The sequence below is a fragment of the Notamacropus eugenii genome, chromosome 1 (genome assembly GCF_028372415.1).
Source record: "Notamacropus eugenii isolate mMacEug1 chromosome 1, mMacEug1.pri_v2, whole genome shotgun sequence".
NCBI classification, from domain to species: domain Eukaryota; kingdom Metazoa; phylum Chordata; class Mammalia; order Diprotodontia; family Macropodidae; genus Notamacropus; species Notamacropus eugenii.
In genome coordinates, this window is record NC_092872.1 from 99,078,164 (window position 1) to 99,104,197 (window position 26,034).

Below are 26,034 nucleotides of genomic sequence, written 5' to 3' on the forward strand. Positions count from 1 at the left end.
GATAACAAAATGAGATAATTACTAATTACTGGGGATATAGAGAAAGGCCAAAAAAAAAATGTTTCCTTCCTTGATAAGATTACATTCTAAAGGAGGAAACAAGATGTAAAAACTAGGTACATATAAGAAGATGGAAGATAATCTCAGAGAGGAAAACATTAACCTATTGAGAACAAATATACAAGACTTTCTAAGATATCAACAAAGCAAGTGGGCATCACTATTAAACGTGAAGAGAATTAATTAGTTATATCACAATTATTTATGAAGTACCTACAAAGTGGTAAGCACTGTGCTAGGCACTGGAGATGTAAAGATAGAAATAAAACTTCCTCCCTTAAGAAGCTTACATTCTATCAGAAAGTTTGTCATTTGGCTCAAGTACTTCTTGGATAATTCTTAGGAAAATGATGTAACAGCTTCACCATCCTGCACCTACATGGATTTCCAAATGCAAGAACATGTAATTTCATGAAACCATATTTTTCCCATGCCTTGCTCTAGCATCAGGACACTCATACTGAAAGGTAGCTACTATCTAAATGTCAGAAATAATCAGCCCATGGTCATTTATCTTAGACACATAGATGCATGTTAACATAGGCTTGGATCTCAAAGGTTTCTTCTAAAATTTTTAACAACTAATTTTAAAACTTTTACAATTGTCATTTTTTTAAAAATACTTAGCTTTAACTGCAAGAAAAAATTGGTGAAGGGAAAAATACTTGTGTTTTGTACAGCTCACCTAAGAAATCTGATGTTTTCATTTTTATTGACATATATGTTCTTTATTAAATTTGAATGTGTATTTCAAAGAAGCCAGAATTTAAGGCTAAGACTTCTCCAAACTCTGCTATGATATATTGAAAGGAAAGTGAAGTATTTCCTATCAACATACTGTTAATGTCAAGCCATGAGTCTTCACTTGTTCACGTTCATTATAAAGCATGTCATTTCATACCTTAAAATCACAGATGAAATACAAGAATCATATGGCCCTTTCACCGAGAAGAGGAATACAACATTTCAAGACTCTTGAAACAAATTATTTCCCCATAATAACTTTAATGTTTTGACAGAAAGATCAGATAATTAAATACCACAAATATCTAATCTCTATCTCTCCTGATATGAATATTGGCTCATTCCAGGTCTTGTGGTCCAATCATAAAATTCAATTCAACAAACATTCATTTAAGTCCATTCTAGGTATAAGATGTAAGCACTGGGAGTAAGAAGATACTTATGACACAAGCACTGATCTCAAGGAGCTTATGCTCTAATAAACGAGAAATGACATCTACCCAAATAACTCATACATAGTAAAGTGAAATAGGTGCAAATGACAGTTTGCCCTTCTTGGGACCTTAAAGGGAGGAGTTTCACTTAAAAAATCATTTATTTACTCATTCATTCATTTATGAAATAAAACAAGAATTTCCATAACATAGTATAATAAAAAAGATGACTGTCTTAAAGGGAGGGACTTCTCTAGAGGGAGATGGAGGGGAAAATCCATTGAGGTGTAGGCGATAGCATGAACGAAGGCAAAAAGTAGAGAGTGACTTAATAGAAAACAGACAATAGTTTGGCTGGACATCAGAAAACCTGAAGGGAAACTGTATAAGATGAGACTGGAGCCAAACTATGGAAGGACTTGAATGCCAAAATCAGAAGTGCATATTTTATTTAATAATGAAAGAGGAACTGCTGAAGGTTTTCACAAAGGGACTTTTACTGAGAGTACTGTAAGATAGAGACTAGGGTCAGGAGGGCTCATCAGGAGGCCATCACAACGATAAAGTCAAATGGTAATGAGAATTGAAAACAACGGTTGCAATGGGAGTGGAAATGATGAGATTGATTCAAGACATAGAATGAAGATGACTTGGCACCTGGCTAGATTCAAAGGAAAGGGAAAAGTCAAATATAATTCCAAGCTTACAAAATTGGAGTACCGAAAGATGATTTTGACATCAACAGGAAAAAAAAGAGAGAAATATAAATGTCAGAAGAAGGGACAGGTTTAGGGGGAAATTTTAGAATGTCAGTTTGGATATGAGTGGCTAGGAGAGGTACTGGTCAGAAAATTCCCAGCAGGCAGTGAAGGGGCAAAAAAAAATCCTTTTTTGTCCAATCATCTTTAGACTATCAGGATAATAAGAATATGCTTTTTACATAATAATCTACTGAGGATTTTTTATTTTGTTGTTGTTGCAAGATCACCTTGGCTACCTTAAGTTAGCATCACAGGTATCTTCTAATGATACCCTACAACCTACAATTGTTGTGGCAAGGGAATGAAGTTGCAAAAGCTAGTGAATCTTTCTCTATCTGTCATAAAAGAGAATACTTATTTATTTGGAGTTTTGTCAAAAAAAATCTGGTTCCAGAACCTGATCCAAAAGTATTATCCCTAGGTTGCCTTCAACCCATTTTCCAATCATGTTTCATAACCCAAAGTATTTCATCACTAAATTGGCATAAAGCTACATTTTGGTTTCTTCTCTACATCCTATGTTTCCCATTTTGTTGACTCATTCATTGTAAGAACACTTAGCTAAGTGCTGGGAGAAATACAGCATCTATACAACATAGGATCACTGCCTTCCTAGAGGTCATAACCTAATAGGGGACAAGACACAGATATAGGTAATTCTATTATAAAATGTACGTAGCGAGTACATTCTGGAAGAGCAGAATAAAGTATTGCGTGACTTCTATCCAGTAATTTATTTTATATACTGGAAATGTGTGCTGAATTTTTGCAGTGTATACATCAGCTCTTTCCCATTCTTCCCCAAGCTGGGGCAATACTTTGTTTAATGTCCAAAAAACACAGTCAGAATATTAATTTAATTTTTTCTAATTAACTAGTATAGACCTTAAAAATAACTATCATACATAGTTGTGCGTAGCATATAGTAAAAAGTTTATCTATGTCTCAAACCAATTAATGTTAATAAATGCTGTACCTCATTAATGTCTCATTTTTTGACTCACCTTCTTCCTCCGTCTTTTCTTTTTCTTTTCTTTGGCTGCTTGTGCCTGTTTGTGCTCCCATACCAGGTTTGTGAGATTAGCCACGTACTCGTCGGTCTGTTGTAAAAGGTAAGCTAAGCGTCTATCTTTCTTCTGATCGATCAGTTTTCGGTAGCCTTCTTCATCTTCAGCCTTTCAGGGTAATAAAAATATCCTTATGTAAAACATTACAGAGAACTCTACTTTCTGACATCAAGTTACTCTTACAAAGACACAGACATTACTGAAGCCTGGAACTATGTAAACATGCGCTTGTGAGAGATTGGACAAAACCAGAAGGGTTATCCAGTTAAAGGTCCCTAATGTTACAGATGAGGAAGCTGAACACCTGACTTTCTGAAGGTCAAACACCTAGCAGAATAGCAGACCTAGAACTATGTCTGACTCAAAATCTAGGGATCTTTTCAGTTGTCAGGGCATAGGACTGTATGGCATAATGTGAAGAAATAATATATAACATATATTTATAAATAGAAATAACATATAAACCTATAGATATAACTGTATACAGTTCTTTAAGAAAACTATCAATACTTTTTTTTGCTATATAAACCTACACAATTTTATCTCATCAACAAAATAAAACTATTTGTAAACAGTCCATTTAAACCCTTTTGGAGTACCAAGTTTTCTAGACAATTGGAAACTTGATGGTTTGCAAATTCTCATTGGCTGGCTTGTGGAAATGTGTGAATTTTGCTCATTCCAAATGTTCCAAAGTGAGTGTATTTCACCTATGTGCCTGAAAAAATAATTTGTCAGTAAACAACAACAAAAGTTTTTGCAAAAGTTTTAGCTGTTGGAACTATTATTTCTTTTTCCCCGTTTACTGAAACAGAACCAAATTAGCAATTCGTTACCTAGAAAAGAGTTGGTATGACTATGCTGAGAATGAAGCTCACTTGGTTAATAACATACTTGCAAAAATATTCACTGATCAAATATCTGAACCAGAAATTCCAGGACAGGTCTAGATCGGGTAATGTTTTCAAAGAGTGTGGGACCACTCATTTATCTAGTAGTCAACGAAATAATATTCACCAGGTCTTCTTATCACTTCCTTCCTTATACTGCCTCTCAACTTATAAAAAGGCAGAATCTCAAATGAAAGAACTCAAGGTATGCCAAGAGGAAGTTCCAGACTAGAAGTCAGATCCATTCTGGAGTGGGCTGAGTGATTTTTTTTTTAAATCCCAGTTGTGATCTAGGGTTGATTACAGAAAAGACAAACATATAGCAACTCATTATAATAATGAACACATCTCTCTTTGAAATGAAATGTCTGCCAACAACAAAGTGGAAAGAGTGCTAGATGGTCTATCTCAGAGGGCAAATACCAACTTTGCTACTAACTACCTTAGCACCCTGGACAAATCACTTAACTTCTCTGTTCTCAGTTTCCTCTACAACGAAGTGAGTTGTTCAGGAAATGGACATGATGACAGCAACAACCATAATAGCTATATAGCATTTTAAGGTGTACAGAGTGCTTTACAAATATTACTGCTCTTAATCCTGGGAGGAAACTGCTATGATTATTTACATTTCATAGATGAGGAAACTGGGACAGAGAGAGGTGAAGTGACTTGCCCAGGGTCCCACAGCTGGCAAGTGTCTGAAGCCAGCCTTCCTGAGTCCAAGGGGGTGCAAAGCACCATCCAGCTGAGGAGCTGATCTTTAAAGTCCCACTCTAGTCTATAAAGTGTACAAATGGGTTGGCACATATCTCATCTCCCAACTGTAATGAATAAGTTAAAAAAAAAGATGTTAAATGATTCTTAAAACCATATCCAAGCTACAGGAAAGAAATAGCATTCTAATGGTGAATTTAAAAAAAGAGAAACACTTGAAAAAACTAGGGAATTAGGTTAATAAATATGGAAGAATTGGAGGATTTTCAGAAAGAGGTTTTTCTCTAAGTGGAAAAGGGAGAGAAGTTGAGCTACTTCATAGATTTGGATCAGGAAGGGACCTCAGAAATCAGTTACTGTAACCCTTTCACTTTAAAGATGAGGAATTCGGGCCAGGAGATGTTATGTGACTTGCTCTGACTCACAGAGGCTGTGCCACTACACCATTTGAAACAGTTTCTGTTCCTGGTCCTGGGATAACGCAAAAAAAAAAAAAAAAATACAGCCAAAACCCTTTATTTATTTTTAATCTCACAAGGACTTTCTGTGCTTCCTTATTTGGCTATCAAAATAATACAGTATAGTACACTGCTTTATATTTATAACTGAGATTAGAATAATGCCAATCCTGGGATTTAGCAAAATCTGTACTACTCAAATGTGTATGCAATTTAAGTGTGGGACATAATAGTTGTCAACTACCACATGTTCGTTATTAGACTCATAGAGGAAGGGTTTTCAACCTTTTTCAGTGTTATAGGCCTTTCTGGAATCTGGTGAAGCCTATGGATCCCTTCTTGGAATTAAGTTTTAAAACAAAATGCATCAAATCATAGAAGAAAACAATTATATTGAAATACAGTTGTCAAAATATTTTTTTACAAACAAGTTCCCGGGCCCCAGGTTAAGAGCTCCTGTTATAGAGCAACAACCCCAATTGTAGCAGATTCCAGCAAGTGTGCCTCTTACCATCAGCCTCCTCATTCTTTCCTTTTCGATACGTTCTGTTTCTTTCTTCTGCTCCCGTTCAGTATTAGCATGCCAAGTTGCCACTGCTTTAGAAAGTTTCTGAATTTTCCCAGCCACTGACCGGTGGTACTCTTTAAAATCTTTTGCATGTTGCAAAATGCTGTTCAGGTATTCCTAAGATCATGAAAAAGAACGCAATTACAACCAGTCTCCAGGTGCGTAATGAGGTTTTAATGTTTCAAAAGGAACTTTCAAAGCAGATTTAACAGGAATGAAAACTTCTAATGCCTGTCATAAAAGCCAAAGTACATCTAGTTTTGAATGGAGAGTTTTCCAAAGTATCATCTATGGGAAGTCTGTCTCTGAGGAACCATTTATAGATATGCCTATGGAAAAGAAGCCATTTCACCATATCAGGGCCAAGGCGTAGTGATACTAATAGGTTTGATTAATTGTTCTAAATGAGGCTGACAAAATAACATTGTATCCACCGAAATGTCAAATGATCACCTCATAAAAATAACCATACATGACACATGTACTACAATATCCTTGCTTTATTTTTTTAATTTTTACCAGACCTGTGATTTCATAAGTGTGGGATACATCTACTGAACACTTACTCAAACGCCAAACAGAACCTCCCTGTAACCTATCTGGATCTCAAGTCCTTCTGACTCAGGGTAAACTTGCTACCCACATACTGCACTACCATTGGTTTTGAATACCTCCACTGAACATTTTTTAAAGGTATGAAATTGTCCACTAAATGCCTCCTCTAATGATATTGCATCATAGTAAATAACTGTACCAATGGAGCACAGGTGTAAGCTGAAAATGTTTCAGGTATAGATCAACTGACAGGGAGAGCGATGCTCATAAGAGGGCAGCCACTAGGGAAATAGTTTGGGTTTTTTTTTGTCCACAACAAGTCAAGATGAACATGCATTAAGACATGTAGCTATAATCTACATTGGTAGAGGGAGTATCCAAACCAATAATATCAAAGATATTTAAAGTATAAAAAAATGATGAGGAATGCATTTCTGGAGCTAAAGATGGCATACACAAAAAAAAGTAAATTAGAAAAAAACTATCCTATTACAAAATCAGGTTATGACATAATGGAAAGAGAAATCAAGAAATCCTCCAAATCAAGAAAACCTGGGTTCAAGTCACCCCTGCAAGTCACTCAACCCCTCAGCTCTCTAGGCATCTCCAAGATCATTCCAAAGAAGCCTCTGTATGGGTGGAAGGGGTTCCTTATGTTAGGGTATACATAGGCACAGTCCCTATCATATTTAAATATGATTAAAATATCTTAAAACTGGACATCAAATTAATCAAAATTAACCAAACACTTTACAGTGGAGTTTTCTATAATAGAGCAAAAAAATAGGATCGTTGCATAACCTAAAGTATCATTGCATGTAGTACGTCAAAACATATACTAATATAATCATAGTTAGTTGGGATTTTTAATTAGTCCATTTAAAGCTTCTAATTAGATTCAGAAATTGACTGTGGCTCCAGTTATAACACATTTGTACTTATTATAAAGATATCATTTAACCTGTCCCTTTCCTCCCATTAGTGGACTTCCTGTGATCACAAACATGTTCCAGGAGACAACTTCCATAGAGAAATATTCTATTGCTTCCTGAGGTAGAGGGGCAAGAAGAGCACAGGATGGAAAAATCAAGAGACCTGGGTTTTGGTCAAAGTTTTATGACTAAATAGGCACATGATCTCTTTGCATGTTCTCAGTTTCCTCCTGCACAAAATGATAGAGGTAAATTTTATAATCTCCAAAGTCTAATGCAATTCCTTCATCTCTAAGGCCCCCACTGACAGGCTATGGGCACAAACTCAAACCTTTGCCCCTTATCCCAAAAAATTTGGGTCCCAAAAATCCCCCTTGAACTGTCTTTGAATTCCCCCCCCCCTTAATCTGGCCTTCACCTGAGGCTATAAGCCTTTCATTATGACTATGCCCAATTCTGTTACCCTTAACCTAACCTAGCCCTAGCCTGACATTGTCTGTTATCTTCAGATCACCTTCAGTTACTTCCCCAGGTTACCCCCTCTAGTTACCCCAGTCTACCAGCCACTCCCATCAAGATCATCCCTAGACCCCTCCTCTAATCACCCCAGATTACTGATCACTACCTTCAAGATCCTCCCTAAAATCTGCTTCCAATACAGACTACCTTGACCAACCCTAGATCCCTCCCACAGTTTTTCTGTACATGAGATCCATCTCAGCCTCCATTAAGTGCTCCGATTCAATCTGGCCTGCTTACATTAGTGTTACAAATGTCCAGATTCCTTAAGTGTCTGACCAATACGGTGGATGTTTAATAAACTTTGTTTTTCTTTGACTAAAAGAAGGCTTGCCTCAAATTCATTTGGGCAGGACCCACGCGTCGCTATTTTGGGGTCCCAGAACCCCTAAACCTCAACACTCATCAAATTTGCGTTAAAATGTTATGGCCATGAGCAATTTTGAACTACTTCCTCTCTTGTAAATTGGATTCCTATTAAAAATAGATGCTAAGGAAGAGGATATATTAGACTACCTGGTGTTTTTGTCTGCGCTTTCTCTCCTGCTCAATCTTCTGTTGTTTCTCAAGCTTTTCCGTCATGCGGGCTTCCCTCAGCGTTTGCCTCTTGCTGCGTTTGTAGGCTTTGGAGTTCAGGGCAGTCTCTAACGTTGTGTCTCGACGCATACAAGCTACCACTTCTTGTCTTAACTGTAAAGAGAAAAAAGACAATATTCCTTAAATGGAAGGTTGATGTCTTTGACATTAAATACAAGATGGTCCCAAAGTTTTAATGAAGTTGTACTTTAAATGGGATTTTTCATTGTATTTGGCTTTCACTAAGGTTTCTACAAAGTTTATTAACCCTCAGAGATAAATGGGAAAAAACTATATTAAAATACCAAAATTAAATTATATTTTCAATGCTAGTATAATTTTTCTTTTGGTAAAGGTCCGTAAGTCATTAAAAAGAATAACCATAAAAATGAAATAGTTTTCCCTGATTACCTCATTTAAAACTGACGCCTCTGTCTTCATATTTCTTACAGCGCAATGACTAAACATTTCCTTATTATCATCTCCCTTGTATCATACTTATTTAGGTGTCTGTTCCATTCTCCTCTCACCATGAGAAGGTAAGCTCCTCAAAGGCAGGGATGGTAGCATTTTTCTTCCTGGTATCCATTCTATATAAGCACTATGCCTTGCACATAAACCAGATTTAATAATTTTTTGCTAATTTTAATTCAATTAATGTAAAAAAGGCAAATGAGCACCTTCTATATTTTAGATGTTGATTTATTTTTAGTCTTGCTTTGCTTTTCATTTAAAATTTAAAAATTCTCTTTTTTAGCACTATGGTTTGACTTCAGTAATGCTATAACATGACAAAAACATTTTCATTTCATATTGTGACATATTAACAGATCCTTACCATAATCTGTTTAATGGTTCACTTGCAGAGAATGTAGGCTTTGATGGTATGATATAGCAACCTCATATATACATATATGTGTGTGTTATATATAATATATAATTACATCATACTATATATTACAACAATATTATATATTATAATATAACATATACACACACATACACATATACATAAAAGCATTTTTTAAGTACATATGTGTCAGGCACTATCCAAAGCCCTGGGGGGGTTGGGGTGTTTCTACATGTATTTCTGTATGTATATACACACAAAACACATGCGTATGTACATATGTGTAGATAGATAGATAGTGGTATTCTTTATGACTGAAAGTTTATATTATACTATGAATCTTACTGAATATTAAGCACATGACATATATTTTCCTATCAGATAACCTGTAAACAAGATTAAATTTAATCATCTCTCACATGGTGGTCAGAAGAACCAATAAAAAGGTACTCTCAAGGTCTCAGTGAAGAACTTTGGAATTGGTTGCATGACAGGGGAGACACTAGCACGGGACCCAGGAACGCCCATCATGGCATACCCTTGTCAGAGAAGGTGCTGTGCTCTATGAGCAAAACAGAATTGAAGTAGCTCAAAAGAAACGCAAGATGTACAAATGTAGAGAACCCATCCCAAGTGCTCACACGGATTATTTGTGCCCAGCCTGGGGTGGAGGATTCCAAGCTCATATTGGTCTGATAAGTCAGTCAGACACACTGTAACTTGACTCAAACCCAGTGATGTCATTTTTTATCCTCTGAGAATGAAGGGCAACAACTAACTAATCAAAAAAATGATTTGACTTTCATTTCTTTCTAAGTTTATAAGTAAAGGTAGCAAAATTCTCAAAAAATGCTAAACCAAGAAAATCAGATAAAAACTAAATGGTAAACAGAATTATTTAATCAAAATTGAAGCTAGCGTTAAAAGCCACTAACTATGACATATTGGTTAACATTTATCCATTCGCTGAAGTTTTATGTTGTGTTTATGATGTACAAATAATAAAATATACACTTAGGAAAGAGGAAATGAACTTGAAAATACTTTTTTTTTTCAATTTTTAAAACTGCTTGTTAGCTTTAATTTCCCCACAAACTAACATCTATTTGAACAAATAACAACAAAAACTATAAGAAGATTAAAAACAATGTATCACTAGATTAACTATGTCAATTTTCAACAATTCAGTTTAACAGACATTTATTGGACACCTGCCTAGTGCACTGCACAGTGCTACGTTTGGAAGGATAGATACCATTTTGATGAGACATGGCCCCTGCCCTCATGAGGTATGAAGTTTAATAGTAGGAATATAACACCTACACAAATAGCTATCGTACAAAATAATATATGCATATGTGAAAGAGGTGTAAAATGTTATGTGAAGTCCAGTTTATCATTAGCAGAAAGATTACAGAAAGAGGTTTCCAAAAGGAGATTATATTTAAACTAAATTTTAAAGTATGATTTCAACAGACAGAGAGGGAGAAGAGCATTTTAGGTACAGGAAATATGGTGATCAATATGTGGTGACCACAGAACCAGAAAGTACAGGCTGTAGAAAGATAAACTGTTCAGTATGGTTATAGCACAAAGTGCACAGCAGCAAATATTACGAGATTAAGCTCTAAAGACAGGATGTTACCCGAATGAGGAAGGCCTTGAACGTCAGGAGGCAGAAGGAGTTTGAGTTGTATTTAGCAGGCAACAGAAATTCACTGGAGAATTTAAAGCATAATTAACCAGATTTAGGCCTACAGAAGTTTACTCTGGCAGGGGTGTTCAAAATCCAAAGATTACAACACAACCTGAAGACTACAGAAATCACATGCAAAGTTGGACACATTTCTGATTTTAGTCATATCCTCAGACATGCCAAGTTATGTAATTCAATAACTTTGAAATACTTCCCAGTCATTAATAATTCTTTTACCATATTATGAAATCTTAACAAAGGAAAAAAAAACCAGACAAAGAAATGCTCATTCCCACTGTTTACTAAGGCAACCAGTGGCAAAACCAGGGTCAAAGCTGGTGTAAGCTATGCACTAAAACTTACCCAAAAGTAAATAATTAAATGAAGCTATTGTATCTTGCATCAATGTTTACATGAATCTGTGATCTCATCAATGCCTCCATTAGTTCAGTTCCCAAATCCTTCCTTCCGTGTTTCTTAAACCTATATAATTCTTGCCCATTTCTTTCTAAGTTGCTGTCCAGTCATTTCACTTGTGTCCAACTTATTGGCAATGCCACTTGGGTTTTTCTTGGCACAGATACTGGAGTGGTTCGTCATTTCCTCCTCCAACTCATTTTGTAGATAAGGAAACTGAGACAAAGAGGGTTAAGTGACTTAGCCAAGGTCAGACAGCTATAAATGTCTGAAGTTAGATTTGGACTCATCTTCCTGAGCTTAACACTCTATCCATCTAGCCATAACCTCCATAAAGTCTTTATCCAATATGACTGTGGTCTTCTTTTTTTTAATACTTTGTACATATAAGGCAGCCCTAGTTTGTCTCTCTGTGCCTGGGAGTACCTTCTTGTTCTGGTTATAAACATCTCTGATTATTACGCATCATGTATGTCATCCTGTACTTACAACTACCACACAGCTTCGCATTGCCCTTTAAGTAACCTGCAATTTTTATTTCTGGTGGAGTTCCATGATTCACAGCCAAATTGCATCACTAGGAGAACCTTAGTGTTTCAAATATGAGCCTTTGTGGCAGCAAACAGGTTGGGATCACTGAAAGTGAGTGATTTCCTAAATCTAGGTTATCTCCTTCCCTCTTCTTTTCAAGTTTGGGCCTGGCTCACTGTTTCTCTATACTGCCTACTGGAGATATAAGTACTAATGAACTAAAGGAAAAACCATAATCTGAGCAACATGAATTTATCATCCAGTGTGTTTTTCAGTTTTGGCAGTCAGGCTGATTGCATTTCATGGAGAAGATTTTCTTGTAGTCTAAGATTTCACAAGATCCAGTATTATCTGCATACTTGAATAATCGGAGGCTCTTTCTGTCTTTGGGGATTTGCTTGTCTTTCTGGACTGAACACAGGACATCATCCATGACACCATTAGCACTGCAGAGGGGCAGATTCCCTTGATAGATGCTGTGCTTAATGTACATCTTCAGCTGGTCTTTGAACGGTTATTTTCTCAGTTACTTCTGCCATGGAATCTTTGAAGACTTTTGGCTCAGGAGACACCTTATTTTAAGGGGAGCTTTAAAGCTGTATTTTGTTCAACTTAGGGCAATGCTCTTTTGAAGTCAACTAGCCATGTGTTCAGAATGAACTTACATCTTTTGCACCTCAGTCAGCTGTGTGAATATGAAGAAGAAAAATCTTCTGGGAAAGGCTGGCTATTTCTTTCTCATGATTGTACCCAAGTACCAAGACAAGGAGATATCATTCACTCATTTAACAAGCATTTATGTAGCAAAAATTGTGTGCAGAACCCTTTGACTACCAGTTCCTTAAAGTCAGGATTACCCCTTACCCTTCTTTGGATCGCTAGCATTTACTCCAGCGTCACACACAGTAGAAGTTTAATAAGGATTTATTGCTTCGATACAGGGGGAGACAGAATTTAACTGGGGAATAAGAAACTAATACAGATACTTGTAATGCACAATATTACATGATTAAGTACACTGAATGCAAAACAAGTTTCTCCATGTAGTTTGAGAAGGAAAAAGGTTATAATTAATGGGGGGAACTGAAGAATGCTTCATAGAGGAGGTGCCAATTAAGTTAACTTTAAAGGATAGACAGGAATTAAACAGGTGAAGGGGGAGTGGGCTAATAGCCCAAGCACAGCAAAGAGATGCGATGGAGGTGGGGAAGAGGATAGTTCAGTTCTGCTGGAGCACATAGTGCATGAATGGGAACAGTATGAGATAAAACAAGAAAGCTAAGGTGGTGGTATTAAGTGTTACATAACATATATCAGATTCAATCTACTTGCCAAATGATGGATTGGTCAATGGTTTCTCCAATTCTTCTCTGAGGTTTAGTGGCTGAAAAGACTTAGAGAATCTCAGAGCTAGCTCAGAAGCCATCCTTATCAACCCATAAATGAACAAGAATGTCCTCTATGGTATAACCAACAAGTAATCTTGAAAACCCCCAATGAGGGAGAAGGCCACTACCTCCCAAGACACTCCAGTAGTGTTCCAATAGTTCCAAGTTCCAATAGTTCTAATTGTTAGGAAGTTTTTCCTTTATTTAATCCTAACTTCGCCTCTTTGAAATTTCTACCCCACTGTTCTTACCTAATTTCTCTCTCTCTGGGCCCAAAGAGAACAAAGCCTATTCCCTATTTCATGTGACAGCTCTTCCAATATTTGATAGTTACAATAATATCCCTATGTCTTCTTTTCTCTATTTCAGACACCTCTAGTTCCCTCAACCAATGACACATTCTCAAGAGCCATCATCATCCCAGTTGCCCACTCCGGACTCTCTCTAGCCTATCACTCAGAACTTTAAAAAAGTCCCCCCTGCCCTATGTTTGCAAATGGAAGCCTAGGATTTAGTCAAACAGATAGAAATCAGGTGGAAGAGAGAGCAGCTTGCTTCAGGGGAATTAGGGACTTCTAAAGATCTTAAGTAAAAGAATGTACCCACCTTACCAAAAGAAAGTCATGGTGTTGCAACCGTCAGCCATCTAGTATAAAATCTTAGGGAATGATACCTTTCTAACATCTCAGCAGAGTCAAGTCCTTCCTTGAAGATCCATCTACAGTATTATATAAAGTAGGATCCCTTGACATTTGAATTTTTTTTCTCTAAAAGACCTGTAAAAATGGCAAGGAGAAGCACACACTACTCAGGAATATATTTCTGCTCAACAACTGTCAGTCACTTATTGAACCTACAGAGGGGGGTCAGAAGTTAGTGACATCTTGTCTGTAGCCATTTTTGCTTTGTTTTGTTTTCATAAAAGCAAACTCTGTAAACTCTTTCATTCTTTCAGGCTCTTCTCTTTTCAAACTGATCCCTGAAGGCCTTTAAAATTGAGTTACCTCCAATATGAATTTCTTCTGTCATTCCTAGATAATCTTCTCAATTTCATTTTCTTAAATGCTCCCTCTGCTTCCTCACACAATGCTTGAGATAATGAAGCAGTAGACTCCAAATGTGATAGTTCCATTGTCAACAGAGATGAGAATAGGTTAGATTAGAAACTTAGTGATCATTTCCATTTCTAATATATCGGTCTTCCTCCAAGTTTAATCTAATCCTCCCAAGTTTAATGCCTTTTGGGAAATGTGAGTCTCCCACCAAGCACTTGGCAGGTTACTCTTCTCAACTGCTTTTTGGCTTCTGCAAAGCAATGCTGCTCATTATCTTCCACCATCCTTCTCTGTAATGTCAGGAAGTGAACTTCTATATTCCTATCTGGTGGTGCCCTTGGCTGCTATAGTTCCCTGCTTGGCAAGATCAACATTTTGCTGCCTGCTTTTTATCACCCAAGTTTCTCTAGGACATAGTGATCACCAAGATCATCATCTTTACTTTTATTTATGCCATTTTCCAGAATTAACATCTTGTTTAAAAAGGCTGGGGTGGTGCTGCTGTCGTCACACACCGTGTGGTCTTTCTTTTTCTAATTTTTCTTAGTTTTCAAGTTTTATCACTCAGTGATTTGACTAACAGCAATCTTACTGACACAGATGATGAGGATGTTGAATCCCCCATCAGTAACAGTTCATTAATGGTGCTCTTTAGCACTCTCAAGGCTCCTCTTCTTCCAACCTTCCTCTTGAAGAAAGTATTCATGATGTACAAGATCAAGGCTTCTGAGCAATAAATACTCGGACAACCCCTTATTTCCCCCTTAATCCTAAGCTGTATTTTTCAGCATAGATTTGCTTTCTTTCCCTGTGTTCATGTTCACACTAGCGCCACCAAATGGTCTATAGGTCACGTCCAGATGGGTATATCAAGGTTCTCATTAGCATGTTTGCCTCGTCATCTTCTGTAGTAGCTTTTAGTCCCTCAGTTGCAATGATGTTCATGGAAGTATGTTTACTTACACTCATCCTGAAGCAAGATGATCAAGAATCTCTTGAACCATATTATGTTGCTTTTCCACACATAAAAGCAGTCCTGACAACTCCTTTATTTATGCTCCAGAGAAAACCTGTGAGCCATCTTTCCATTTACCTACAGCTTTTTTTCATCTTCTGACTTCCTTTAGGCTGAGAATGTTGGTAAAGATGTGGTTCGGTTCCTTCGGCAGTATTATCTACTTTGCTGATGATTCCAGAAGGACCTCACATTCAAAGCACTGACAGTCAAGTCAGTGTTAGTAGAGTCTCTGAAAACTGTGAGATCCTCAGCACTTCCTGCACCCCCTGGCCCACACTTCTGTCACTGATACCATAGAGGCAGGGCTAAGGGGTGATTTCTTTTTAAGTTCACAGGCTTCCATGGGCAAAAACATCATCCCTTAATGGGACCAACTTTCTGGTGATGAGCCTCTCTCCTTCCCTGTGTAAGGTGGCTCTTGCTGTCCAGAATACACTTGGAGTTTTGTTTTTTTGATCCATCAAACTTGCTAGAGCTTTGGATCTATTCACTTAGCATTCAACAAGACATGTCACCTCCCACAGTACAATGAGTCACTAGAGTGGGACTTTGGCAGAGGTCACCCACCCCCATCCCAACCTGGTCTTTCCAGATCTGAGGTTATCAACAAAGTGTTTTCTCACAGCATGGTGACTCTACCAGGCTTCTTCCTAGGTCCAACCTGTGGACAATCATTTGCTTTCTTTCCAGCCTCAGCTCAAACAATAAATTATTAAAAAGAGGAGAAAAACCTGCTATTTTCAGGCCCCAAATAATTTTTAGCTTTCTTTTGTAGTATGCTATTAATCTGGGGAATTCAGAACACATTATTAACCTCAGTTTTATTTGAAGATTATAAAAAAGTTCTATTACCTAATCCTAGACATCAGACCAAGCAGCCATTCCTCCAACCAGGACATGTGACCATCTGCCACATTGCTTCCCACCTGAATCCGTACCCTCTACACCAGACCTGGACCTCCGGGTCTTTTAATATCCATACCCTTAGCCAAAGGAATGCTAGAACCAGTTTAAACCCACTGTAGATAGCCAACTGTTAAATTTTCAGGATGAGCATTTATGCCCTGGAAATTGGCAAAGCTACAAATTAGCTTGATTTATGGTTGTCTAGACTTAAGGAAATAATGGGCAAAATGTTAATAATGCAATTTAAATCTAATGTTTTATGGGAACATTTTTTTTTCTGAGAGTTGGTTATTAAGGGTTTACCAGCACACCACAGCCCCCCAGGCTTTGAGGAAGTTAATCTACTTATATCTGAAGACTGCTCCCTGGGGCCTACAATATGGCTGATTGGTGATTGAATGAATGCAAATCAATTCACTTAGCCTACTGCCTTCTACCATCTGGCCCCAGACACCACACAATGCTTCACCTTCACATTTCATCTCACCCTCTGCTGCCTGGCTGCCAAAATGCATGGCATGATGGTGGCCTCATCCCTGGTCCATTTCCTACTTCTTCCTCTTTGCATTACAATCAAGTCAATAATACCATCATTTAGGGCCACCACTTCCCTACCTGTGTGGTCTTTTTCCTGACAAAATGTGATCTCCTTGAGGCAAGGAACAATTTCTCTTAAAAGAAAAACATATCTCCAACATTTAACATAGTACCTGGACTTAATAAATGTTTTTCATGCATCTGTCCTGCCATTAAAAGCCTACTTTGATACCTTCTTGATGCATAGATGTGGCCCCAGGCTCCTGAAACCAGTGGCATAAGACTAAAAGCTTTAGTAGGTACTAACAAGAAGAACGCATTTTGAATACGGGTCCAGCAAAGGACTGTACATGTGTCTATCATCCAAGAGTCAGTCTAAGTTCTAAGAAGCTCACCTGTGAGTAAAACAAGGTAGTGAGTTCATTACCCATGAGGTAATCAAGTTTTTGGTCATTTTAGCCCTCAAAAACTCCCTATAAAGTGGTAAATCTGAGAAGTAACCACATTAAAAAAAATACTGAAAAAATACTGCAAAAAAAAACCGAGGCATAAAATAAGTCATAAGGCAACTGGGTGGCACAATGAGCAGAGTACTGGACTTACAGAATGGAAGACCAGAGTTCAAATAGAGCCTCAGACGCTTATGTCTGTCTAACCCTAGACAATTCATTTAACCCTTGCCTGCCTCAGATTCCCCACCTGTAAAATGGGGATAATAACAGCACCTACTTCTCAGGTTGTTATAATGGTAAAATGAGATAATATGGTAAAGTGCTTTGTAAATCCTTAAAGCACCAGATAAATGCTAGCCATCATAATCGTTAATGGACTGAATGAATATTACTCTGCATGTGTATCCGAGGAGCCAAATGATAGGCTTGAACTGTCTCAAGGCTGTAACAAGTATTTCTTATAAAAATTTTCTGAGACATTCATGTAGTAAAAAGAGTAATGCATATATAAAGAAACCCATTCATAATCATTACTAATTCTTGACAATCTTTTATGCCTCTAAAAAATTTGTTCTACCACAATTATTCCATCTTCTTTTTCTGTGGAGCCATAATGGTGAATTTGAGACATCATATGCCATAATATTGCACTTACAATGTCAATGGATGGAAGAAAAACCTTTTCAGAGATCTCCAGTAAGATATGATCTTTCCCTCCTTCAAACCCAACAAAAATCTCACTTAGACACTTCTTCTGGAAAGGATAAGGGGACAGAATTACTAGAAAACTAAGTTTACTTTGTCACTAATCCTTCTGATTACTTAGAGCAAATTCAAATGACAAACTTTTTATGAGCTTTACATTTTCTGACAGTCTCACATGAGCTTACAGGACTGTTACAGGTCATATTTTGTGAAGCAATTATATTTATTTTCTATACATCAGGTTCAGTACCTGCCGTTGAAAATTCAGTAACCTAAGAGCCTTCAGTTCCACCGTAGCCTTGGTTCGTAAATCTGGTGGCAAAGAGCCTGGCAAATTTTCCAGCTCTTGGATTCTGTGAGCTATACGAGCCTGAAGCCTAAAAGAGATAATAAAACAGAATAGTGGTTAAGAAATAGTTAGCACCTAGCTATAAATGATAAACAACAGTATCTAATTTAAATTCAGAACAAAATATGTTCCAGATACCCTTAACCATTTTCTGATATCCAAGTAGATGTTCCAATAGTAAGACATTAAGACATATTTGCATCAATAGAGATAGATGCCGTCTATATGTTGTTCACCATACTGTGCCTTCCATAATATTTTTTTCAACAGCTCAAATTAATCTACAGATTCTAATAAATCATCATTCTTCTGTGGAAGAAATCACATGGTAGTATAGGCATAGTAGGTGCTTAACGTTTGTGAAATTGAATTGAATCCACATTTTATTAACTTTTGCATTCTCTTTCACTGTTGTTTCCTAAGGGCTTTATGGAGAGAGCAGAGAACTGATGCTACAGAATTCCCAACTTCCGGTTCTATCCTCAGATAACCAGGCCATTCTGATTCTCTGACAAAACGATGACAATAATCATTACAGTAAAGTATCTAAAATCAATCATCTACTGAGGCCTTACAAAGTGAGAAGCTACACCTTCTAAAGTTTAATGCCTTGAAAATGTTTGGAAGCTTTATGCAAAAAAAAAATCTTTTTAAAGCCTTAAAAACCAATAAAACAAAGCAAAATGAAACTTGAGACATATATGTCAGTTGTAATCAGTTAAGAAAATGGGTTAAGAGTATCACTATGGACATTCATTTTGGCCACAATTTGAAATATAATTGCCAATATGTAATGGTAAAATGCAAAGTAAGATATGGCCCACAATATGATATACATACATACTATATATATATATGTGTATGTATGTGTGTGTGTGTATACATACATATATATTTATGCAAATACATATATAAACATACCTATCATACATTCTCCAAATATTTGGGTTTATCTGAACCATTCATTCAGAACAAAGATTCATTACCGCCTAAATTTAATGGATCTGGAACTGTTGATAGTCAATATGGAAAACTTAAAGATCTTGGTTTTATAGATGAGGAAAGTGTGAGGCAGAAAAGTTAAGTGTCTTGGCTGAGGCCACTTAGATGGCAGTCACAGGATTTAAAAAGCCAGCTCTCCAAATTATGCTACTTCAATCCATGTAGATCACACCTTGGTAGGCACTGTAATGGGTTACTGTAGCCACAAAGAAAAATAGTATCAGGCAACCCACTGAGAACGTTCTTTGCATACGTAGCCAGACTGGTTGTTAGCCTATGATGAGGTCTGTTCTCGCAGCTTTTCCAGTGTATAAGCACAAGCAAGAGCTTCCAGAACAATCAAGTCCATTAAAGTCTTAGCTCTACCTCTTACTTGCTGTGTAACTTTGGGCAAGTCACTTCATCCATCTCTCCGCTCTTTGGTTTCTTGGTCTTTAAAATGAGGACAATAATACTTGCTCCACAATTTTACAAGCTTATTTTGATATTCAAATGAAAGACTGTAGCAATGCTTTATAAATCTTAAGGTAGCATATGAACCTCAATCACTGTAATGGAGCCGATACATTCTTTCCATATACCATCAATCTCAAACTCATTTTTTCAAATCTTCAAAGTTGATGTTCAATTTCTAGTCAGTTGACCACGACTGCAAACTTTTCATGCTCATATTTAATTAAATTAAAAGTTCTTCTAAGTAAGAACTCCTCATAAGCAAGAACAGGTAGCAGAAAATGTCCTTGAATTGATGTTATAAGAAAGATCTTTTAAATATGGTATCATCCAACTTTTCAAATATGTCTATAGTTTAAATAATGAAAAAACATTCCATTAAATCCTCAGACATTCACCTGCTACAGAATATGCCCTTCTCCAAAACCAAGTGAAATAAGAAACGATGATGTCCAGATATTGAGTTTTCATATTTGGTTAATTACACATTTATCAAAGACTGCCCTAATTGTACTAGACTAAAATGGGATGTCCCAGGATATTCATTTTCCATTTTCATTAACAGAGATTCAGAAGTAAGCAAAACTTGAAAATGACTACCTCAATCTAATTAGAAGGGGGAAAAATATCCTTCTCTGATATGCTTCCAAACAAGCAACAACTGGGCAACCAAAGCCAAACAAACCATTACCATGACTTCCAAGAACAAAGTAGCTGATTATGGAAATAAGATATTAATGGACTATTAAAAAGCTATTCTACAGACATCTTCTGTTGCTGTTGTTGCTCTGTTATGTCTGACTATTCGTGACCCCATTTAGATTTTTCTTGGAAAAGATACTGGAGTGGTTTGCTATTTCCTTTTCCACCTCATTTTACAGATGAGGAAACTGAGGCAAATTGGGTTAAGTGAATTGTCCAGGATCACACAGCTAGTTAAGTGCATGAGGCCAAATTTGAACTCAGGTCTTCCTCACTCTGGCCTAGTGTTCTGTGCACTGTGCCATCTAGCAGCCTCTAGAGAGATCTTTGTTTCCCAAAGAAATACGACTCATTTTTCCCTGGACTTAAGATCTTTGATCACAAAAGCACTCTTCTCCCATCAATTGTTATAACAAGTATGACTGCATCAAAAATCCGAGAGTCTACAATGATACTATAAGATTTTCATTCACCCCATAAAAAAAAGCCAAAGCCTATAATAATATCCTCAGAAAAGTCCAATTCTGATGCCTCCAATGTTATGGGTTCTTGTGGGTTATGCCTTTGAGTAAACATCCAGCAGGGCCTAGTCCATATAAAGGCTTCAAGTTACAACCTTGCCAGTAGACTGAGTTTGCAATTAGAGAACAAACCTAATGAACTACAGAGAATGTCAGATGAGTTTTTGGTCATGGCCACCCATGAAACAGCAAAAGATAGAAAATGACAAGCATATACACTGACGAAAACAATGGGATAGCCATCCAATTCTTGCATAATTCTTTATCCATGTGTTTTTTCCTGTAAGGATCACAAGACAATTCTTTATTAAGAGGTCATTTAGCTCAAAGAGGAAGTTTTGTAGTAGTGAAGGGTTCCATGCAATTAGCCATCCACACAGACATTTAGAGGCCTTTATTATTTCTCCAGAATCCCCTCTTCAATTTGGACTTTACACAGGATATCCTCTCCTTACATTCTTAACCATATAGATGTCTGTTTTTTCAAAATGTCTCACTTGACATTAATTATCACAGGATCATTAGAAAAGGTTATATCTGTGACTGTACCTATCAAGAAATCTTTCATAATCTTAACATATTCTCATAAAGATTTTATAGAAACAAGAAAGTAAGTATATGTATTAGCAGTCATTAGTATCTTCTCAGTTGTTTTTTATTGGAATTTTCACCTCTTTGAAATACTTTGAACATCTATTCTTGGGTACCTTCAAAACTGTGTCACCTCCAGTATACACTTCTTAATATATGTTTGTCAAAGATATATATGTATGTATACACATATGTATATACAAAAACACATATGTATTGTGGAGATAGAGAACGAGATAAGGATTGAGATAGAGACAGAGATAGAGATATATGGCGGAACTATCACAGTTAAACTCTAAAATCATTGTCTCTCCTGTTCTGTATAGTTAAGAAGAAATAGTACTAAACCAAACAAAGATAATTAAGTACAGCTCAGCAGAGATCTGTGCAAGGGACCAGACAATTTGAGGGTGATAAAAAATAGGAAAGAAAGGAGGATATTAAGCAAAGACTTAGAAAGAAAACAAAGCTTGGGCCTTATTATTCTCAACCCCCAAAACAAACTGACCAAGAAAATACGGTGAATAACTATTGACCCAAGACAGCTAGGTTATGTGACCAACAAGAGGGAGGACCAGATATTTTCTTGGATCCTCAAGTCCTTTTGAACCTCTCCAAAACAGGAATTATACACAAGAGATAAAGGACTTCTGACTGTCTCCATAGTCTATGACACAAAGAACCACCATGAAGTAAAAACCCATTGAGCAGACATGAGAGAAAGATAATCCTTAGCCCCTGAGGCCCTCACTCAGAACCTCCTCCTCTACTGCCCTCTGGACAGGCTGAACAAGCTAAGCCTAGAGCTTGAATCCCATTTACCTCCACCCACCTGGATCCAGCCAGTGCTGCAGCTTGAGCTGTAGCATCAAGTAATGTTTTGTGCCAAAGAACTGAGGAACTACAGGAAGGAAAGTAAGGCTTCAGTGTGTGTGGCTGCATGGCCGTGAAGAAAAAGAACCAGGACCTAGCCGGGGCCTATTCTGTGTCTCCTAGAAGGGGGAAGGGTCAAAAGGCGAGGGCAGTGAAATGTGAACTGAGGCTAGGCTGACTTGAGGCCCAAACTCCAGGAAAATCACACTCAGAGAAATCAAGTCAGAAAGTGGGTGATAGGGGCATAAAAGGGGGAAAAAAAGGCTAAATCTACCAAAGATCTTAGGAGGAAGAAAATTCAGTTAAAGACCTTGAGCAAATAAACCAACAGGGAAATATTAATAAGAAAAGGGAATATGGTCTCCAGGTCAGCTAAATGAATTCATAATCTATGAATAAATATTGAAAGACAAGGGAAAGTATATCATGGCAAAGGACCTTTTGGATTCCCAAGACACCACAGAACAACAGCAGAATATTCTTGAATGGTTTCAAAGAGTAATAAATACTGTGAAAAAAAAAAGCAGAAATAATCAGAAAAATAGAAAACAACTTGAATCCACAGAGGCCAGTCTCACAAAAGAAACAAAAGAGAAAAGGATTGATTAGGAAGGCAAATACATAGAAGTCAAGGACAATCTGGAAGAAGGCAGGCAAAAAGCAATCACGTTAACAGGAATTATGATCTCCATAGAAGCAAAACATATTGATCTCAAAGACTGGACATGTAGGGAAAATTTAGGGGTTCTAATTCTCTCAGAGAATATGACAAGTTAAAAAAAAACAAACTGAATACCATAATGCAAGAAATAATATAAGAAAATTGCCCAGAACTTCTGTACAAAGTATCAATCAAAAGAATCCACAGATAATCTCCTGGGGAAAAAAAAAAATCTAGTAACTACTGATACATATGTCTAGTTTTTTTTTTATCTCTACATAATTATGAGAATAATCTACACATACATACATAAAGTGCATATATAATGACAGATGAAAGAGGATCAAAAGGCTTTTGCAAATGATGTTCTATGGCAGACCACAATTCTGTGCTCTTCAATCAAGCTACAGAACTGAAAGGTACATGAAGTAAAAAATCCCACTCTGCTTATTGTTTGACTACAAAAATGCATTTGATTGAAAAAAAGGAAAAATAAAATACAACAAAACAATAGCCTTAAAGGCTGTCCTGCAATGAAGTATCTCTTATCCACATATCAACATTATGCAGGATTTCTGGAAAAGGGAGGTTATTAATAGCAGGTAAGGCATAGGGCAAGGAGATGTATGCTTGTTAAAGAAAGGCATTTGCTGCCATCATAACCAGTGTATAGCAGAGTCTCTGTAGACAGTAATTGCATCAAACCCCTGAATGCTGTGGGGTCTACTAAATAATATTTATATTCTTTCAAAATAGTTTGACTTAATCATCCACAGGTGAAAAACCAAGTGAATGAAGAATTCCAGCACCCAGAACAGTACTTGGTACATGCTAAGTGTTTAATAAATGACTGTTGAATGGTTGTTTATTGCCCAGACTATGATACACAATTGAATGGCGAACCCATAGAGTTGGTCCATGAGCATACATTTATCCTAGAAAGAAACTGGCCTAATAAGCAAGGCCTAGAATTGAACAAGATGAGGAGAGGGAGCTAAAATGCCTTTGTGAAAGTGAACATAGTTTTTAAAGCCCTCCTATCTTCTCCCTATCACAAAGGCCAACCTTTCTAAGAACGATTTAATTATACTAGCCAGCTGAACGTTATAGGGTGACCCAGAAGTCAATGGAAAGGAACATCAGTGGATTTAAGATACACAGCTTAAAGAATATCATGAGAGAGATGTATGATCTTAAAAGATGCCCAGTTATGCAGTGAGAACAAGGGCAGAGCAGCACACAGTGTGTGCACTCCTCTGGTAACCACACAATGTCAGTGATCAAGAGGAAGCTTCTCAGAACGCTGAGTAGAAACTCTGTGAATAATTTCTAGAAGGATATGGAAAAAACTCTGACAGCACAGAGATAGATTGTGATCTGTATCATTGAAATGATTATCTGCATCAGTGATGCCAAAATACTGAAGTACTGAATTCCTCAAATTATTGGCGTTATATCATTTTTCTAGTTTTTCAATTTTGGACTTCATGGGTGATGATTCCACCATCATCAGTGATGAGAATTAGAACATTGTTGACAAGAGAGCACTGGAGAATTGCTACCAAGTATGTTCCATTTTATGTCAATTTGCCTAATGATGACTTCAGGATAACTAGCTTGGTTCTGTCTTGTACCCAGTTCTCTTCAGAATCACTTTCCTTTATATTGATTTTCACTATTTTGTGAGACAGTACTTCTACCACCTCTTTCATAATGTTTTGCAGTCAGTCAAACAGTCAGTAAATAGTTTTTTAAGTGCCTACTATGTGATAGGCACTGAGCTAAGTTCTGGGGATACAAAGAAAGGTAAAAAGACCATCCCTGCTCTTAAAGAATTCACAGTCAAATGGGAGAGGCAACATCTGAACACCTATGTAAAAATAAGATATATGTAAAATAAATTGGAGATAATATTCTAAATAGCTGTTACCCTTAATAGCAACATCTCTTTACTTGGCCAGGAGATTGAGTGTTTCCAAACTATGGATTTCTTGATTATTTTAATCTCCTCTTCATGGCCACTGGTTTATATAGCAGTTAAATTTCTCTAAGAAGCAATCATAGCAATAAACAATATGATTAAATTATTTTTAATTAATAATAATCAAGATTCTCTCCCTCCTACCCCTATCTCTGAAAAAAAAAAAAGAAAGAAACTCCTTGTAACAGGCATAGTCAAGCAAAACACATTCTTGCTTTAGACAAGTCTAACACATAAATATTGTATTTAACATCCTGAGTTCATCATCTATCAGGAGACAGGCATCAAGCTTTATCATCAGTTCTCTGGAAGCATGGTTGGTAATTGAATTGCTAAGAGTTCTCAAGCCTTCCCAAGTTGTTGTTTTTTACATTTTTGTTATTGTATAAATTGTTCTCCTTGTTCTGTTCACTTCATTCTACATCAGTTCATACAGCTCTTCCCAGATTGTTTTAAGGTCATCCATTTGCTATTTCTTATGGCCTTCCACTATATTCACTTACCATAATTTGTTCAGACTTTCCTCAATTGATGGATATGCCCTTAGTTTCCAGTTCCTTGTTACTACAAAATGAGCTGCTGAACATATGGCTCCCTTTCCTCTTTTTATTTTTTTTGCCTTTTATCAATATTGCCAGTTCAAAGCAATAATAATTTAATGACTTCTGGGGAATCATTTCACACTGATTTCTAGAATTCATATTTATTAAAAGAACTTAATGTGCCTTTTTTCGCTCAGTATCTCCAACACTTGTCATTTGTTTTTTTTTGTCTTTTCTAGTCTAATGGATATGAGGCAAATCAACTTCACTATTTATTTAGCTTTCATTTCTCTAATTACTAGTGATTTAGAGCATTTTTGATATGACTATTTAGTTGACTTCCCTTTAAAAACTGCATATTCATATTCCTCAATCATTTATCAATTATAGAATGGTTTTTATTTTAATAAATTTGAATCCATTGTTATGAACCTTGGAGATGGCACCTCTTTGAGAAAAAACTTGCTGCAAAAGTTTTTTGCCAGTTACCTGCTTCCCTTTTGATTTCAGCTGCATTATTTTT

The 26,034-nt window shown here is 36.7% G+C and overlaps 1 protein-coding gene across 8 annotated transcripts in view; it reads right to left on the reverse strand.

Moving 5' to 3' along the window:
- SMARCA2 (SWI/SNF related BAF chromatin remodeling complex subunit ATPase 2) overlaps positions 1 to 26,034 on the reverse strand; it is a 203,918-nt gene that overhangs the window by 136,627 nt on the left and 41,257 nt on the right. For all 8 annotated transcript variants that reach the window (XM_072610780.1, XM_072610788.1, XM_072610797.1 and 5 more), the window contains 4 exons: positions 18,087 to 18,213; positions 8,222 to 8,395; positions 5,643 to 5,816; positions 3,004 to 3,174 (listed from right to left, as the gene is read on the reverse strand). In XM_072610780.1, the coding sequence (XP_072466881.1) occupies positions 3,004 to 3,174; positions 5,643 to 5,816; positions 8,222 to 8,395; positions 18,087 to 18,213 (646 nt within the window). The remainder of the gene's footprint in view (positions 1 to 3,003; positions 3,175 to 5,642; positions 5,817 to 8,221; positions 8,396 to 18,086; positions 18,214 to 26,034) is intronic.